This window comes from Chionomys nivalis, chromosome 21 (genome assembly GCF_950005125.1).
Source record: "Chionomys nivalis chromosome 21, mChiNiv1.1, whole genome shotgun sequence".
Lineage (NCBI taxonomy): Eukaryota > Metazoa > Chordata > Mammalia > Rodentia > Cricetidae > Chionomys > Chionomys nivalis.
In genome coordinates this window covers 14,473,946-14,492,716 of record NC_080106.1, presented here as the reverse complement: position 1 = coordinate 14,492,716, position 18,771 = coordinate 14,473,946, and the positions used below count along the sequence as shown (strand labels likewise).

The 18,771-nt window shown below is 45.6% G+C and overlaps 1 protein-coding gene across 2 annotated transcripts in view; it reads left to right on the top strand.

Annotated features, from left to right (window-relative positions):
- The window catches only part of Wwox (WW domain containing oxidoreductase), an 858,036-nt gene that overhangs the window by 226,266 nt on the left and 612,999 nt on the right, over window positions 1-18,771 (top strand). For both annotated transcript variants that reach the window (XM_057754219.1, XM_057754220.1), the window contains exon 6: window positions 7,237-7,325. In XM_057754219.1, coding sequence (XP_057610202.1) covers window positions 7,237-7,325 — 89 coding nt within the window. The remainder of the gene's footprint in view (window positions 1-7,236; window positions 7,326-18,771) is intronic.

The window sequence follows — 18,771 nt, the reverse complement described above, 5'->3', positions numbered from 1 at the left end:
TCAGTCTTTGGGGACCATTTTCATTTAAACCACCGTACTACTAAACACTTAAGTGTTGCCTCTGCAGCTGTCTGCAATAGACAGGATTTTCTAGGCATACATTCAGAGACCCAGCTCCATGAGGCCACCCAGTACTTCTGGGTTTCTAAGTCCTTTTTCTTCCCAAATCAGTTGTACTCCTTTTTAGTTTTATTTTTAAAAATACATGTTTGTGTGTTTGTGAGCCTATGCGGGGTTGTCGGCACAGGTGCGAAGGTCAGGACAATGGGAATCAGTTCTCTCCTTCCACCGAGGGGGTTCTGGGCATTGAACTTAGGTCTTCAGGCTTGGCAGCAGGCAGCATCTCTCTGTACTCTGCCTTTTAACTCTTATCATCATTATAGTTTTAAAAATCATAAGAATAAAGAGCTTCTGTCTCCTACCATTTGACCAGTTGTGTGTGTGGGCCATGAGGTGACCCAGACGCTCCTCTGGTCCATCCGAGTGGAGAACACAGAGCCTATGAAATATAGAGATGGGGTACAGCCTGCCCACCTTACTATGCTCCTTCCCATCCCACCCCGCCAGGCTTGGCTACTACATCAAATATTGTGTGCTCTCACTGTAAGAGACATGAGGTGGTCGGGAAAATGACAAGCAACGGCGAAAAGCAAACAAGCGAAAAAAACAAAACCCCATCTATGTTCTTTCAGGTATCTTGCAGGCAACTGATAGTTGATAGCCATGCAATGACTACTGTCTTTTTTTTAGTAGTTTTGATCATGATTTGTTTCCTTACTTTTTTGAGATAGGGTTTCATTATGTAGTCCAGGCTGGCGTTCAGCCCATGAGAAGCTTCCTACCTCAGCCTCCCGAGTGTGGGGATGATAAGATGAGCTACTGTGCCCTGTTTACTGCAAGCACATTTTACCTCCTGAGGTTTTGTTTTACAGAACATTATCTTGGTTTTTGTCTGCCTCTGTTGCTAAGCAGAGTGTGAGTGTGAGGGTTTCCCTCTGACTTGCTGCAATGAAGAGAGAGGTACAAGACTTGGAGGGAAATGGTTGAGCCTCGGAGGCGGTGGTAGTTAAAGGAGGAAGAATGGGACAGATGCTGTCACCCTCAGTGGCACCGCGAGCCTACAGTATGCTGCCCTGCCTGTTGGGCGATACGGGGCTTGGCCTCAGTTGCTAGGAGAGACCAGGAACGGTAGGGGACCAGAGGAGAGGTGGGCTGTGTGGACACTGTGGACTGTGGAGGTGAAGGGGAGGAAAACCACCGCTAAGTGTGGACTATAGTTTTTCTAGTTGCTATCAGGGTGAAATCGCGGACTTCAGCTTCTCTACAGGCATGAATAGATGGTTGTGGGCTACACAGGTACACCAGGGACCTGGGCTCCTGGTCTGCCTTCTGAGACTGCTGATGCAGGCCAGTGAGGACCATTCCTGCAGTGAGGAGTGAAGCCACTCTGTGCCCGTCCTGGGGGATGGGAGGGCAGTGCTCAGTTACCGTGGTGACGTGCATTCGCAGGCTGTTATTCAGGGTCTAATCCCACTTTCCAGCCTCAGTTCCCAATAAACAGCAACTGTTACTCCCATTTTACAGAGGAGAACACTGAACGCCTAAGGGGAATTAATTTTCCCAGCCAGTCAGTGCCGGGACATACAATGCATTCTGACTTGATCTGTAGTGTAATTGAAATCTTTACCGTTGAGCTTGGAAAGGCATGATGACATGGCTTAAGGTATGTGGTGGGCTTCCCCCACTGTCCTGAGATCACGTATCCCCCTTCACAGAGGTACTATTGAAGCCTTCCCCAAGATAGTTATAGGAGTTAAGATTAGCAAGAGGGATCTGCAATCACCATAACGCTATGGATTGTTACTAAAAAACAGTGAGCGTTGTGTTTGAACCTTCAAATTCATAACAATGTTAGCATTTTCTGATGGCCTCGAAGCTTATATGTGTGGCAGGCATTTTTTCTAGTCTCAAGAGATGAGTACTGTTTACATATTATCAAGTAAAGGCAGCTGGGGCCCGGTGGTCCCCTGAGCCATGTTGTCAGTGCTGCGGTCCCACTGAGCTGTGGATCCAGGTCAGCCTGGCTCTGGCTTCTCCGTTGAAAGTGACATCATCTCTCCACTTTGCTATCTAAATACCTCATGCAGTTCCCCATCTGGTCCCTCTGGTGTTAGGCAGTCTCATGTCTGAATCACACTTAGCCGATATTTACTCACGAAATACCAGAGATCAGTGTGGCATAGCTGCCACCAGCAACCCATTTGTTTCTGCATGGATAGACTCATGGATCCCAGAGGCGGGTTCTAGAACTTCATAACATACAGAAAAGGAGGCTTGTTTCCCAAAGGCTTGTGCGTCTGTTCACTTTGACAACAGCAAGTTGTGTCTTAATCCCAGAGAAACAGGAAAGGAGGACATGGGTTTGGTGTCAGCCCTCACTGTCCTCATCGTGGAGATCTCCATTCCTTTCCTGGGCTTTCCTGAGGTTTATGCTGTATCCCATCTAGTAAATTACCCCACTTCTTTGCCAATGAAATGTGATTGTAAGCAGCATCCTCCGCTGCCCGATGGAACTCTCTTGAGATCCTGCATGCACCTGATTGCCCTGTCTGCATTGCAGAAGATGGAGGGAGGCTCCATGACCAAGATAGACCTGGGTTCACCCACATGCTTGGTTCAGTGTGAGCAGTGGAGGGTCTTTGCTGTTTTATGATGTTTTGATTCAGCGCCTGTTCCTTGCAGCATTTGCTGACTAATACAGACCTTGCCGGATATGCTAAGGAGTTTGAAGTTTTTGCTGGCCAATCTGAATTGGAAAGGGGGCTTTCGCAAGTATGTTCTGCCAAAGTAGAGAACAGGCTCTGTTCTAGGTTCTCCCTGTGTGGCACATGCTAATTGAATCACTTGTTAGTAAAAGTAATGCCTTTTTATTATGACGATGGGTCATTTCCAGATCTTGACTATGGGGATAATTATATGAAACAGTGCATTGTTCTTTGTTTTATATTGCTGTAATAAAGAAATGGCGACCAAAAATAACTTGGGAAGGAAAGGATTTATTTTGACTTACATGTCCTGATCATAGTACTGAGGGTAGCCAAGGTGGGAATTAAACTAGGGCAGTCATCTGGAGGCAGGAATGGAAGCAGAACCTGTGAGAAAGTGCTGCTTACTTGGTATTGTTTAGCCTGCTTTCTTATATGACCCAGGATCGCCTGCCTAGGGGATGGCACCACCCACGGTGGGCCAGGCCTTTCCACATCAATCATTAATCAAGAAAATGTCCTATATGCTTGCCTATTGGTCAGTCTGATGGAGACATTATTCAGTAATGGTTTACTCTTCCCAGATGACTCTAGCTTATGTCAAGTTGACAAAAACTGAGTAGCACACCCATAACAAAATGTCGTATAATTTGGCAAAGATACACCAAGCAGAAAAAAGAAAATGAATACATCTCCACATTGGTAAAACCCTCCTAATAACTCTGATCTAATAAATTTTAGTATTGCCAGTGTTGAGATTTTTAGGTTTTGACAATGTACTGTATAAGAGCTCTCCACTGTGTGGAGCTGGATGCTGTGTGTGTGAGACCCTCTAGATCTGTTTTGATGTCTTCCTGTGAGTCTATCACTATTTCCTAATATAAGCACATGCATTAAACCAGCACAGTGATTTGTGGCCTGCCCTAGATCAATCACTGCCAGGTTGAGTCTCTTGCCTCCCCTCTGCTGATAATCCACAACCCCACCCTTCAGTAATGGGTCCCGTTGCTGTCTGTCCACCAAGCTACACCTTTCCCAGGTAGAGCACAAGCCACAGTCAACATTTCTAGGAAGCTGCTAAGTTTGCTCGGCAATCAGGAGAGCAAGCCCCCTCCCCAGCACAGGAGTAAACACACACTCCTAAGCCAATTCCCAAAACAGCATTCTCCTCCCTCCTGGACTTCACTGGGTTGCATACAGTTTTTCAGAAGCAAGAAACCTGATAGTCAGGGCAGGAGAACTCTCTGAATAATAGTGTGTGGACTGGAGTCTCTATCCCCAGGAGCCTAGTAACCCACAGCTCGTGAATTAGTTGGGTGACCCCATGCTCCCCCTGGATGTATATGTCCTGGTTTTATTCTTATTAGCAATGGCAGCTAAGTGCTTTATTTTGAAGAAAAAAAGTGGAGGGGAACCAAAAGATAACCTACCAATTTTAAGTTACACATAGAGAGGAATGTGTGGGTCACTTGGCTCCACCATCATTTTCCTTGGATTGCTTTGGGGTCACCATCTGGGAATGTTCTCCCTGTTTTATGGGGAAAATATGTACATGCATTTTCATAATGTGGAGCATGCTATCCTTTGGGGTTTCCAGCAATGAATGATGTCTCTGACTTTCCTATGTGATGTAGTTGCATTTTGTTAGGAGTCTGTGTATTGCAATGATTGTCTTGCCCTGGGTAAAGGAAGGCAGGAAGCATGGGAGTTAGGGGCTGGGGCTAGGGGCTGACAGTCATCTGATTGTTCTAAAGGTCCAATCAAGTACTTAAGTGCTGTCATGCATGCACAAGAATGTGGGGTAATCCAAGTCAACTATCAACACATTTTAGATGTTTAACAGAATTTTTACCTGTTGAATAGATACCAGTTAGTGGACAGAAGGATGAACAAACAAGCAAGCAAGAAAATAGAAAGTTGTATCATTTTGATACCATAGTGCTTTGCACAGATGCTTTCCTCAGGTGCCATGGTGGCCATTCAGGTATCTCTTGTGGCTTTCATCTCTCTGTGCAGCTTTGACTAACTTAGAACTCCTGACCTTCCTTCCATTCCCTCTTCCTTTTTGGTAATATGGGCCCACACCACCTATTTTATTTTTAATTATGTGTAGGTATGTAGGTAATGTCACCGTGAGTGTAGGTTTCCCATGGAGACCAGAGTTGTTGGATCCCCTGATTGGAGTTACAGGTGGTTGTGAATCACCATCGTGGGTGCTAGGAACTGAAGTCAGGTCCTCTGTGAGAGCAGTGTGCTGAGCCAGCTGCAGTTCCTACTTTTTTCTTTCTAGAGTGAGGGCTATGACTGAACCTTATGTGGCCCGCCCAGCTCCAGGATTCCCTGACGTAGGAAAACTGAGAGCGCTCTCTGCTGACACCCCTGCTTTCCTGGGTCCCATTGATGCTTTCCTTCCAGGTCAGCAACATTTCAATGTTTGTCATTGTCACCCCAAATTTGGAGGTTTTTGCTTTCAACAGATGAATCCTATCACAGCTACTGACATGCTGTTTTATCCAGGGAAACCACTTAATCACTCTATCCACTTTTTCCTAAACCTGGGCTCTGTTAGGAACCGTGGCCTGGGGCCTATAGGACCTAGTGTCAGTGAGCTGATCTGATGTGGCCTTCAAAGAGGACCAAAGTCAATCACATCACGTATCCATCCCTCTTAGTGGCATGTGGCATTAGCATAAGAACTTGATACAGGAGATGCCTCCTCCTAGTTAAATTGACTGAGCATCTTCTGTTTTTCTAGGACACTCAGCTGACAGCTCCGTTAGGACTCATTAATAGTGAATTCACCTTTTGTAAATGAGGAAACCGAGGCTCAGAAACGTTAAACGTTCCGAAGTCGGTATGATTTCTGTGGACACTGGCTCTTGGTCTTTGCTCACAGGTTATGAGCTGGGTTAGAGCCCAGTATAGAGGCGGCCAAGCTAAGCTGGCTACCGCTCAGCACAGCCCAGATCCATTCCCAAGTAAGACAGCCTGCATTTGCTTCACAGCATTGGAGGGGTCCTGCTATTCTCCTTAGTCTGACTTAGGCATCACAGTCTAGACTAGAATTCCCAAATTTGCCATTTGTTTCATGAGCTTTCTCTACCTGAACAGACAGGTAATACTGGATGTTCTTGGAAGAATTAGGTAGGTCTCAGAAAGAGTTGGTATTTAATCTTGTTCCCCACAGTTCACCCAGAGTTAAAAGTGTGGAATACTCCATAAACATAAGGTCTCAGAAGAATAGCCCCGAGGTCTGTCCATGCAGGATCCTGCCACCAAGACCATGTCCGCTAGGACTTGGCTGGTCTCAATCCCAATCCCTCTAGTAAGGCTGATTTGGGGCCACTCTTTCCCCTTTCTTTGCTCTGTAGTCTCTTTTAAATTGCCGCCCTGGAAAGTCAGGGGAAATATGCCCAGCTGTTCAGTATTTTTTTAGACATATTTTAAATGTGTGTTTGTGCACGTATGCACACATGCACTTACACAAGTACAGGTGTGTTTCTGTGGAGGCCAGAAGAGAGCATCAGATCCCCTGAGTCACAGGCATGTGTGAACTGTTGGACACGGGTGCTGAGAAGCACACTCTGGTGCTCTGTAACAGCAACAAGTGCTCTCCGCTGCTGAGCCATCTCTCCAGTACCTTGCTGCTGCTGCTGTTGCTGTTGCTTTTGGTGTAGACTCTCTCACTGGCTTAGAATTTCTGAGTAGACAGCACTGGCTGATTAGCAATCCCCAGGGATCCTCCTGTCTCTGCCTTTCCAGTGCTTGGACTACAAGGCATGTGCCATCACATCTGGGTTGTAATCACACCTAAGTTCTAGGAATCAAAATCATGTCCTCTTGCTTGTGTGGCAAGCAATTTCCGAGCTGATCATTTCCCCAGCCCTGCCCTTAATTTATTTGGAGTCACAAAAACGTCTCACCATATTGCCTCATTTGGCCTTAAACTCACCCGGTAGCCCAAGCTGACCTGAAACTCACGACCAGCTGGGGTGTCAGGATTGCATGTGTGCTGGACCACCACTCCTGATTGTATTGTCTTTAAGGGTGATGCAGGCTTAGTGGAAGCATTTCAGAACCTGGGTGGAGTCTTTTTGAGGTCACAGTATTGTCCATTGCATTGCGGCCAGGCTTGCTCTTGGTCTCCTGCCCCCATAGATGTAGCTCTTTGGAGCACATATTTAAAGATAACATGAAGTAGAAAACTCCTTGGAGCCTCTTCCACGTACTGAGTGAAGCCATGCACAACCCCCAGCCTGGAACTCCAGCCGAGTCCCAGCCTCACATGCTCCCCGGACTTGGCAGTAAAAGCTGTGTTCTTCCATCCATTCTGATGATGTATAGTCTCTCTGGGCGTCTAATATTAAACAGGGGAATTCCGACATGTTCCATAACGCATTTACTGTAACTTGATACCACGAACTATACTTGCTGTTATTTATCATTTCTTTTTTATTTTCTCTCGTTCCAGCACAAAGCCAAGGTAGAAGCAATGACCCTGGACCTGGCTGTGCTCCGCAGCGTGCAGCATTTTGCTGAAGCGTTCAAGGCCAAGAATGTGTGAGTGTTTCAGTGCGGGCTTATATATCATAATTGCTTGCTATCGTAATGTCTTTATCAGATGCACACTATCAGGAGAACGCAAGGCTGCAGTGCTGTCTTGGCATCCAAACCGGAGGCTCGTTTATATTGGCACTGTTGAGGTGGACTGTATTTGCTTGACTCTGAGTCACCCTCGTTATGAGATGTGTCATCAATCTACTAACAGCTTCACAGACCAAAAAGACAAGAGAAGACATTGTTAAAGCACATAAGGCTGCCCCACATTAGGGCAGTTTTAAGATGTGCCCCATGACAAACTTGTGTATCTCTCCGAGTCGAGGAAAGGTGTACCTCAAGGGGCATCCAGGAACCTCACTAATTCTGTACAGACAGGGTTGAAACCCTCGGCATGCTTTCTTCTAGTGCTCATCGGGCCTTTGATGCTTTGACATGGGATGTGGGTGTAGCTGTGGACACAGATGCAGGCTGCAAGACCTCGGGGGCCCTTCCAGCCCCTGGTGCCTCCTCATACCCACAGTTCTGGTTGGATCTTGCATTCGCTTTATCCGCTGACTTCAGAAGTGAGGATTCTTCATTAGCCCTTAAACATGCCTTAGTTAGGGGGGCTGTATACTCTACTACCCTCCAGAAACTTCCCTTCCCTACCAAGCAAGAAGTCAGAGAAGAGAAAGGAAGAAGGAAGGGGCAGGGAGGGCATGAAGCAGACTCAGGCTCCATGCTAATGAAAGCAGTGGTGGCTCGCGATGTTGTAATTATAGTATTTTGTTTCCAAGGTTTATTTTTATGGTTGCTTCTATAGGGCAAGCAGTACTAGTTTCTCATTAACCATAGTGGCTTTGGTTTCATTAATAAATAACTTCACTTAATTTTATTTTCCAGTGAGGTGATTGAAGCATGAGGATTAAGTTAATCATAGCCCTGGTGGTGCCAAGGGGGAAATAATGGCATGAGCGATTCCAACATGCCTGGACTGGTAGGGCTCAGACTAGGCCATGCTGAAGTTCCCTGTGCACATGAGAGGAGCTGGGGAAGGAATCTTCAATCAGGCATTCAAATACTCCTGTGCTACCTGATTTCTCTTCCTGGGTCCACTCTGGTCTTTTAGACCATCCCAGTATTTGGTCTTTGCTGAACAAGTGAGTGGACTGACTCGTGGGGCAGAGTGTCCTGTTGAGAGTACTCCAGACTTGTATCATTCCCAAGGGAAGACCCTTCACTGACTCATGGGCAGAGCTAGATCTACCCTTGGCCCTGCCAATCAGAAATGTGAGCACGTGCTCTTTCTGGTGCTGTGTCCTCGCTAGCTGCCATCCCTTGCCAGCTATCGAAGGGGCTGAAGAGCAGGAATAGCAGTGGTTCTCACATTTATCCATCTCATCCTCCTCATTTGTTTGTCTACTTACCAGGCAGTTGCCAAGCACATCCGAATCCCCAGACATTCTTCTGGGAGGACATTGCTGGCCACTGGAGCCAAGGTGACCTCAGCCAAGATGGCCACAGCCTTAAATGTCAGCAAGCCATATTTTATTACTGATGCCAACTCCTCATCCCAATAGGTCTGTAGTTGCAGAGGGACAAAATTACTAGCAACCCCAGCAGCAGAAGTAAAAGCTTATTTTGTGGGGTTCAGTTGGGGCACACACATTTAGAATGCCTTGCCTGCACCTTCTGATGCAGTTCTGAAATCACTTTCATGGAGGGAGTGATTGTATCCAATATGCAGATGAGAAAGTGACGCTAGAAGGATGGGGTAGGAAATGCATAGACAGCATTTGGTAAGAGAACTGGCCAAGGCCCCATGTGGCCCATCACACCAGGGTTCCCTCTGATCTCCTGTGTGCTACTGTCTTTAATATAAAGACAATAGAAAGTCGAACTGAGAAAACTAGTGAGTTTCTTAGGAACACTTGGCAGCTGATGGCACAGGGAGAATTCTGTCCATTCTAACTTCTCCTTCCTCCCTGGTACCCACTGCCCTGATTAGGTCTCAAAGTGTGTGGCTTTGCTGAAGAGAGCCGACTGATCATAACCCCGTTCTCAAAGCTGTCATTAGATTTTATCCAGCAAATAGTTGAGAAAGCATCACACCTAAGGGCCTTTTATAATCACGGACCCAAACTCTGGGAGGAAAAACTTGCCCATTTTGCACTAATCTTTGGTTGCCAATACTTGTATGTTCAGGCCCAGGGGCAAGGTTTCCCTTAGACTAAGGCTTAGGACCTATGCTGCCTGTGCCTGAAGAGTCCAGGGTTGCTCACAGCGTGGAGAAATACTGCCGTACTGAAAGTATGTATAAAACAGTGAGTGATTTTCCCTTTTGACATACTGCCAGTTCCGAAATCTCCCCTGGAAAGGCAAATGACAGCTCAGTGCTAACGGTCTCCGGATTCAGAGAGCTGTCAGAAGTGAATTTAAGTGCCGGTGACCAGGCTGCCAGAAAAACATGTGTAACTCTAGCCTTATCATCACCTCCCATCTTTGGACATTAAAATTTCCTCGTGTGTAAAACATAATGACAAATGAAAGCATGCCTGCCAGTTCAGAACCAGTTCCTTTTTGGTGTGCAGTGGGACCAAAGAAAGGAAAAGCCCTCCGACGTGAATTCCACATGGGCGCTCCATTATGCTCCACTGAATAGGTCTGTTCACAGCCTGCACACGAGCACCCTGGAATACCATCAGGCTCCATGCAATCCTCAGTACAAGTGTGACCTCGCACCTTGGAATGGGCAGGGCATTTATGTTGTCACTTGAGGATGGCAAAAATGACAGCCAAAGGCAGAAACACTGGTGGAAAGTGCAGCCTGTCGCGTGCTGCAGAGCTGGCCTCTCCCTAACCTGGGCAGACTTGAAATCTGCCTCCTCCATAGATGACTTCTCTTTGGAGGCTAGGGTAGGCTGGGGAGGAGAGGACCAGTACAGAGCGAGCATGGTTGATGAGGGTTACGGAAGCAGCAGGGACTAGCCAAGCGTTTCTGTTAACTGTATGCATGGCAACGGGGTAAACGCTTTTCCTGTTCTGTGTGTATGTATGGGTGTGTAAGTAGCGGCCAGAGGTTGACATTGGATGCCTTCCTCAGTCACTCTCCACTTTAGTTTTTGAGACAGGGTCTCTTCACTGACCCTGGAGTGGGCTACTTGGCCATGTTGGTCCGTCAGCAAGCTCCAGGGTTCCTCCTATCTCTGCTTCCCCAGCAATGGGGTTACAGGTGTGTCTCGCTTTGTCTGGCTCTCACGTGACTGGTGGTTTGCGTGAGAATGCCCTCCATCAGCTTCTGTTTGAATGCTACCAGTTGGTAGGACTGTTTGGGAAGGATTAGGAGTCACAACCTTGGAGTGTGTTAGGTAGAGAGTCTGAACCCAAGATTGTCTGCCTCCAGGCACATAGAGAACACGTGACTGCTTGCTATGCCTGTTCTCTGAGGTTCTGTGCAGACTACCTGCCCAGTCTGCCTCCTCCACTTGCTTGCTCATTGTCTTCTTCATCCATTTCTTCTGTTATTTTCTGCTACCTCTTCAGGGTGGTCAGCTCAGAAACCTCAGTCTGCTTCTCGATACTTCTTGCCGGAGTCTGTGATGGTAGTGGTGGTCAGCCAGTGTGTCTCAGGCCAAATTATTCTGGGCATTACTGGAAAGTTCCAACCCAAAGACTGTGGCAGTTTCCCCCCAAGTTGAATTTTTTTAAAAGATATTTTGGGTTAAGTTGGCATTCAGAAAGGAAGCCAGACTCCACAGTGCTGGTAGGCAAGGGTATCTGTCAGTGGGGAGCAGCTGGGGCAAGTCCTCTTGTGATCACCCAGGCTGCTCACCTGGGTCCCCTGTGAGAGACTCCAAAGCCTCCACTTGGTGATGGCTTCTTGTGTGCTCTCAATCTGGCTGTAGCTGTTTCATTTACCAGAATAGAAAGCCTCCATCTTGAGGCCCAAAACAGCTCGGCGTTCCAAGGACGAGATGTTCCAGAAGCATGTTCTTTCTCACTAGCATTCTGTCGTTCCCAATAAAATGGAAGGCTGCACTCCAATCCTGCAATTTTAAAAGCTGGGAATGGCCCACCATAAAGAACATGGGTTACTAGGATTGCTGTTGCCAGCCAGCTCTCATTGGCCAAGGGCTTCATTCGTCCTCAAAGAGAGCTGCAATTGATAGAAAATTCATATTAACCTAGTTGTGCAATTCTGAAGGCTTCTAGAACTCCCTTTTTCATCATGGGTTTCTATTTCTTGTCTCAGCTTTCTGTCTCCAGTATAATTTAAATAAATTAGGCTTCATTTCACCAAGAAAATCATACCGAAATGTGTTTTATTTAAAGGTTAAAATAAAAGTTTTCTAGCCTTTACTTATTAAACATTTGAGGAGAAAAATCTTTAGCAAAGTTGTTTATTTTTACTACCCACTAGAAGACGTTCAGAACTTGAGCTACTAACCCAGGACATTATATTCTTGGATTCGTATTCCAGAGTTCTGTCTCTTTTCCATCTATAGAAGTGGGTGGGCCATAAATTATTAAATAAAACCCAAAATTTGAGGGCTAAATTACCCAGAAGACCAGTGTGTAGATTACAGATTGATCTTCCCTTTCCTCCCGAGCTCAGCTTGGCGAATAATGTTTTAGCCAACATTTCTGCATCAGTCTTTGCTCAACATGAGACATCCATCCTGCTCCGTGCACCCTGGGACCCTGGTGCCTCACTTTCCCTCACAGTGTGAAAACTCAAGGAGAGAAAGCACCGAGGCTCATTTCCACTGCAACAGATGCTCTCGGTTCAGATCTTTGTTATGATGTCTCGGGGAAGTTTTATGAAGTCTATCAGTTCATTGTTCTTCTACTCTATGTATTTTCCATCTTAAATCATTGAAAAACCACATTATGGGCCATTTAATACATCTAGAAACACCAGGGAGCATTGTGTCTCTTACAAGCTCTTTTTTTTCTTGTCTACTTAACTCTTTGGGTGTCAAATCTTTTTACATCATAATGTTCAAAAACATCTCAAAAGTGTATCATGCAGTAATCTTGTATTAAACAAGAAAAATGAAACAACAACTCTGTCAGTATAAAGTAGGGCTCAGTACATTTTCCTGTAAAGGACCAAAGAGGAAATGTCTTACATTTTAAGATGATGAAAAATCTCTTTGTAAGAACTCAGTTCTGCTGTTGTAACATGGAAGCATCCATCGACAGTGTGTGCCAATATAACTTTATTATCAAAAGAACTATGGGCAGTATGTATCAATAAAACTTTATTGACAGGAAAACCATGGGCAGTTTGTGCCAATAAAACTTTATTGACAAACAATACTTCTCAGCAGATACACTATGTTAACCCTAGGACAATAGGTCACGACCCCTCTTTCAGTAGAAGTAACGGGTTTGGGGATGTCAACTGAACCTAGATTTAAATTTCAGCTCTACTGCATTTTTTTTTCTTGGAAGAGGGATCATGTTGTGACTGGTTATGACAGGTAGGTACATAGAGCTAATTTGTACATGATCAGTTTCATCACTCTATAAAAACTGCCTTGGGATTCTTAGGAGGTGGGAGAGGATTTTGAGTAGAACAGTGTGCCTGGCTAAGTTTCCTGGGAAATAGTACCTTATAGGAAACAGGCCAAGTAACACCCTGAATATCATTAAATCAGGAAAGTCCTGAAGCCCCAGTGGGAACTTGAAGGCATATAATGATATTGGTGATGACTGCTATTTATCAGCTATTATTCATGTGTCAAACACAGCTAAAGAGTCAGAGGGCATGTCCAAAATAGCAAAAAGAACTACAATGTCTTCCAGTTCTGCCCAGTTCAACGAATGCTACATTTTATAGGTCAAGAGATTAAGGATCCTCTCCAAAGTCATGCAAGCTAATAGCTGTTGGTCTTAATCCCAAATCTCCATTGAGCTCAGCAAACACAATTTGGAAAATAAGAGAGATCGGACTTATTTGGGAAAAGGTGCTGTGTAGTACACATTGCCCCCTGCAAGAGGTTTGTCCCATTAATTGGATGGATGACAGCCCTTGTCTACGAGGATGATTATTAAGGTCACTTCAAGGTCAGAATTGATGCTTTGTGAAACCAATTTTCTAACGCCAAGAGAAGATTTGTTTTGCTGAGATACATATAAAAGAGGCTAAGCAGACCCATCAGAAAAGAGGCTCAGCCCCTCAATTAAGGTACCCAGGCCATTTTCTTTCAAATGTCTAGAAGGTTCTTCTCCATGGAGTCCCCTTAAGCAGAAATGGCAGCTATTTGCCCTCATTTGCCGTCACCTATATACATTTACACCAAATGTCAGTGCTCATTTCCCCTTTGTTCCTACTTGTCTTCAGAATGATGCTTATCAGTAGACAGGCAGGACCGAAGGGTCATTTTGCCGTGTACACCTCTGAACCAGGACCATTACTTTCACATGCAAACTCAGCTCCAATTCTGACCTGCTCAGGGGTATCCTGCTGCCTGAGGGACAGCTGCTGCACTTGCTGATGTCCCCCAGCCAGTGCTCAGAGACCAGGTCAAACGTCCTGTGTCTTTGGTAATTATCTATCCCCAACCCTATGCCTCTATACCTTCCACCCAGAGAAGCATCTGCAGGGTCTGCATGCTGGCTCGGCCATTACCTTATACTGTTCCCTCCCACCTGCCTGTCACATGCTCAGGAGAAAACTGTGTGGCCCCGCAGAGCCTCCTGTTTCCCCTCTCCTTAGCGTCGCTTCTGCACCAATGGATCCTTTCTCAGAGCAGTGGTTCTCAACCGTCCGAATGCAGCGACCCTTTAATATACTTCCTCATTTGTGCTGAACCCCAATCATAAAATTATTTTGTTGCTATTTCATAACTGTAATTTTGCTACTTTTATGAACAATAATGTAAATATGTGATTGGCAGGATGTCTGATATGTGATCCCCAAAGGGGTCACGACCCACAGGCTGAGAACCAGTGTCATAGCGTATCAACAACACACCAAGACATCACAAGCAAAGTTCGGGCAGCTCTCTGTTTTCTGTGTTGATTTGTAGTTGTTGTTGTTGTTGTTGTTACACCGAGCCCCAGAGGATCAGAGGCAATGGCATCTCTGCCTTCATTCTGAATCTTTGTTCTGTTACCTATGAAGATGGTGACCTAGGCCTATTACTCTGTCTTTGTGTCGGTCGATCCATCAATGAAAATGAGACGAGATGGTCAAACCACTCTGGGGTTGTTGAGAGGATTGAATAACAGACTCTTCTCTGAGCGTAGCACTGGGTGTCTGGTGTGCACTTAGTGCAGGGTCCTCGCCGTTGCTACCATTATCTCATTATCAGTCCCTCTTCAGTCATCACAATGCCTATGGCAAGTTCCGAGTGGTACCTGAGTGGATGGGAAGAAGGGGAGAGAAGGACAAAATGGAGGCATGGAGGTCCATGTGGTGAAACATTACTTTGAAATTCATTTTTCCGTTTGTTAATTTGGGGGGCTTTTTTGAAATGACGTTTTGATAGCCCAGGCTAGGCTAGAACACCTGATCCTCCTTCTTCCACCTCCCCAGTGCTGGGTGTTCAGGCCTGTGCCACCGTGCACAATTCCAAACTTAGCTGTTAGGGCACCAATTCTTGATCATTCGGTATCCGTGAACTGATACTCCCTTATGTAGTGTTAAGGTTGAGTGTGTCCAAGTCTTGGGAAATAGCTATTAAAGATATTTTTAAATTATGTGTATATGTGTGTGGGGGGAGGGTGATTGGGGATCTATGCACACAAGTGCAGGAGCACGCAGACTCCAGAAGAAAGTGATGGATTTCCTGGAGCTGGAGTTATAGGCAGTTGTGAGCTGCCTAACATGGGTGCTGGGAACTGAACTCAGGTCCTCTGCAAGAGCACTGAGTGCTTTTAACCACTGTGCTATCTCTTCAGCCCCAGAAACAGCTTTTTAAAAGTAATGGTACTTACCATACTTATCTGAGACAAAGAAACCAAACAGACCCTTCTGGGAACCTATGGAAATGTTTCTACGTTGGAGTCAGCTCTCTGTGATCAGGTCATGTGACCCCATCAACCAGGGACTGCTTGGGAGAAGAGAGAGACTGACACCCTGAGTCCAGGGCAGGGAAACCTGGTCTTTGGCCATCAAAGAGACCACCTAGCTCAGCAGCTTTGAAGCAAATCCATGGCAGTGTTACTATTGGGAGCCTTTTGCTTATGTAAGACTTGCAGAATGCATTCCGGTGTCAGCTGCGTTTCCTAGCCTGACTCATGGATCCCACTTGGTTTTCTTCCTCTGTACCATCCTTTCCAACTCCACTGCCATGTCAGGATTCTGCGTTTGCATAATTGACACATTGAGACGCTGCACTTAAACTACAGTGAAATCGCATTTTAATAACATGGGAAACATCTTTTCCCTCAGTAAATTGTTGAGAAGTTAATTCTTGTTAGCCTAAGAACTTGAATATATACTTGAAATAAATCAGTTGCGCTACGCCCTGCTGCCTGCTGAAAGTCCTGGAGGAAGATTCCCCTTGCTGATAAACCGCTCTTCCACTGCTCTGTTTGGAGTACTGCGCATGCTTTCTTGTCTTCATTTGGAAGCACTAACTCAGAACCTTGTCTCTCAAACCATCAGTGGGTCCTCTCAATTAGTAGCCCAGTTCTTCATTTCTCCACTTGGCCTGGCGCTGCAGTTCAGCCACCAACTAACTTGTTATAATAAGATAAAGGTACTGGGCAGGCCAGCTAGGCTCCATAGTGAGACTCTGTCTCAGAATAAACAAACAAGCATACTAAAGTTGGCTTGACCCAAACACTGATAACCAGAAACAGACAGGAAAAGGGATGTGGTTGTCCCAGAAGTGTGTAACAGATAGGTTGACAAATTGCAGCTCCTGGAAGTCACACTAAGCAGAATGTCTCTAACCTGAAAGGACAGCAGTGTTGGGATTGCTACAGGAGCTCTCTGAGGTCTCAAGAGATGGATGCAGCCATTCTCCCACTTGGCCATTACAGAATCATCTAGCAACCCCTAACAAACACTGATACACACCTGCTACCACCAGCCATTCTGCCCTATGGCCCTTGGGTATGGATAGATGGATAGATAGTTGGATTAAAAGAAGATGCCTTTGGTAGCTTTAATTGTCAACTTGACATAACCCAGAGTCATCTGAAAGAAGAGTCTCAATTGAGGGATTTCCCAAATTAGATTGGCCTGTGTGCTCATCTGTGAGGCATTAGCTCGATTGTTAACTGATGTCGGTGGTGGAAAGTGCCATTTCACGAACAGGTGGTCCTGGACTGTATACGAATGTCAGCTAAGCATTGGCCTGGTGCTTTCTGCTGGAAGAGGTTCTGGGAGCTCAGAGTGAGGACGCCTAGGATGCCTACCCAGGCTAGCCTTACATGACAAGGCTCGGATGCCATACTAGTTACCTTGCTTGGCATTGTGACCAAAGGAATCAAGGGTCCATTTTGGCTCATAGTCACATCACCGAATGCATGTTAGGGTATCATCCTATGTAGTAGTTGGGGGCTTTGGGCTGTAGCATCTCACATTAGATCAGGAAGCAGGAGTTTTGAACCAGAATCAGACATGACTATACAACCTGTAATACCCACCCACAGTGACCTGAGTCTTCTTGGTAGTCTCCTAAAGATACCGCAATCTCTCAGCATAGCCACAGACAAGTGAAACTACTCCCTGGTGTGGGACTCGTAAGGGATCTGAGGACCCTTCCATTGCTGGACAGCGGAGATTAGGGTGGAACTGGGAAGCATATGAGTGAGTGAGCGAACCCTAGGCAATGGGTTCACGAGCTACTGGCTGATATCTATTACTTAATTTCTAGCTCATTCTTAGTCTTAGTTGGTGACTCCCGGCTCTTCCTTGGGCCTTCTCAGTGATGGAAGCACAGCTCCAGCTTGTGGTTCTATGCATTTCTTTCCTGGACCTAACTCTGCTCTTCAGAGTTGTAGGAAGGCAGGGCTCCATTATTTGTTCTTGATAGAATGCCTCCCTGTTAGAGGGATGGCTTCAACTAGATCTTGGACAAGATGTCTACATGATATTTGAAGACTGTACTGTAAAACAGATTCTAGCCTCAGCTACACCAGTCCTATTGGACACAAGAGCCTTGAAATAAAGACATTTCTCTCTCTATCTTTTCTTTCCTTGGGGGATGGGTTTCCAAGTTCAGCAGCTTCACGCCAATTCATGTCTGCTTTATTTACTGCTCTTTTTCTTTTGTACCCACCCAGGGGAGGCTGGGTTTGTTATACAGTACCTACAAAGGTGAGCAGACAGTATAACTGCCAATTCTGCCTCTTACCACCTGTGTTCCTTCCTCCCTTTTTTGTATAAAAAATACTTATTTCTTTGAAAATGCCATATATGTATAAAATTTGATTTTGTTCCTTCTAATAGTTATTTTTTTTCTTTCTTTTTTTTTTATCACATTGAGCTGGCTGAACATTTTCTTTTTGCGACCAGTTTTTGTGTAGCCCAAGCTGGCCACAAAGGATGACCTAGCTCATCATCCTCCTGCCTCTAATCTCACAAAGTAGACCAGATGTCTTCTTGTGCTTTAAGAGATATATTGTGGTTTTCTATCCTCTGACCATGATGTGACGTTTGCCCATTTGAATTCTCAGAAGCTGCTGGTCCCACTAAGGTTTGGCTTCATGAGAGTGTCCCAACCCGCAGGATAGATAAGTGACTCATGGGTACTGGATGAGGGAGCAGCCGAAGAACCACCTATAACATGTTTATATATAACATGTTTTGTTCCTTAACTAACCCTCACCCATATTTTAGTTAATCTCATTGGTTCACCAAGATAGATTTGAGTAAAATCCTTTCATTGTTCTATTATTGATGTCCTTTCTGGGGTGAAAGAACACATTTGTTCAAGCATCCCCAGAAAAAGTCATCCCAATAAGCCTGTTTGCTGAATCCCACTTAATTATTTTGTAAAGTGTTTTTCTTCACTAATCTAGTTCTAACCAGTCGTCTGTGCTGGCTCCCTTTGGCACTAGGGATGGTTCAGCCACTTGGAGGCTGGTGACAAGGGAGCCACCTGCAATCTAATCTTCAACTGCGTGGGCACATGCTGTTCACAAGCATGGCTGTATTTCGTTATTAGCTACTCCCAGGGCCCACAGAGTCCCAGAGGATGTCAGAGTACATTAATTTTTATCATAACTTGGATTCTCCCAGGTCTGAATGGCAGCACATAGCTGTCAAGGGCTTTCTGAACTCTATTACAGCTTCATATATCTCTAGGCAAAACAGAGGAGAGAATCGTCATTGGCGAGAGAAATGTACAAAATGCATAAGCTGCTGGGTCATTGGACTTGACCATGTGCTCAAGTACACAACACACACTGGTTTTGCCCCATTGTCCATATAAGTTCACCTCTGTCTGCCCTTGTGAAATCCTCCACTCTGCCTACATGAGAACTACTCAGTGTGTGCATA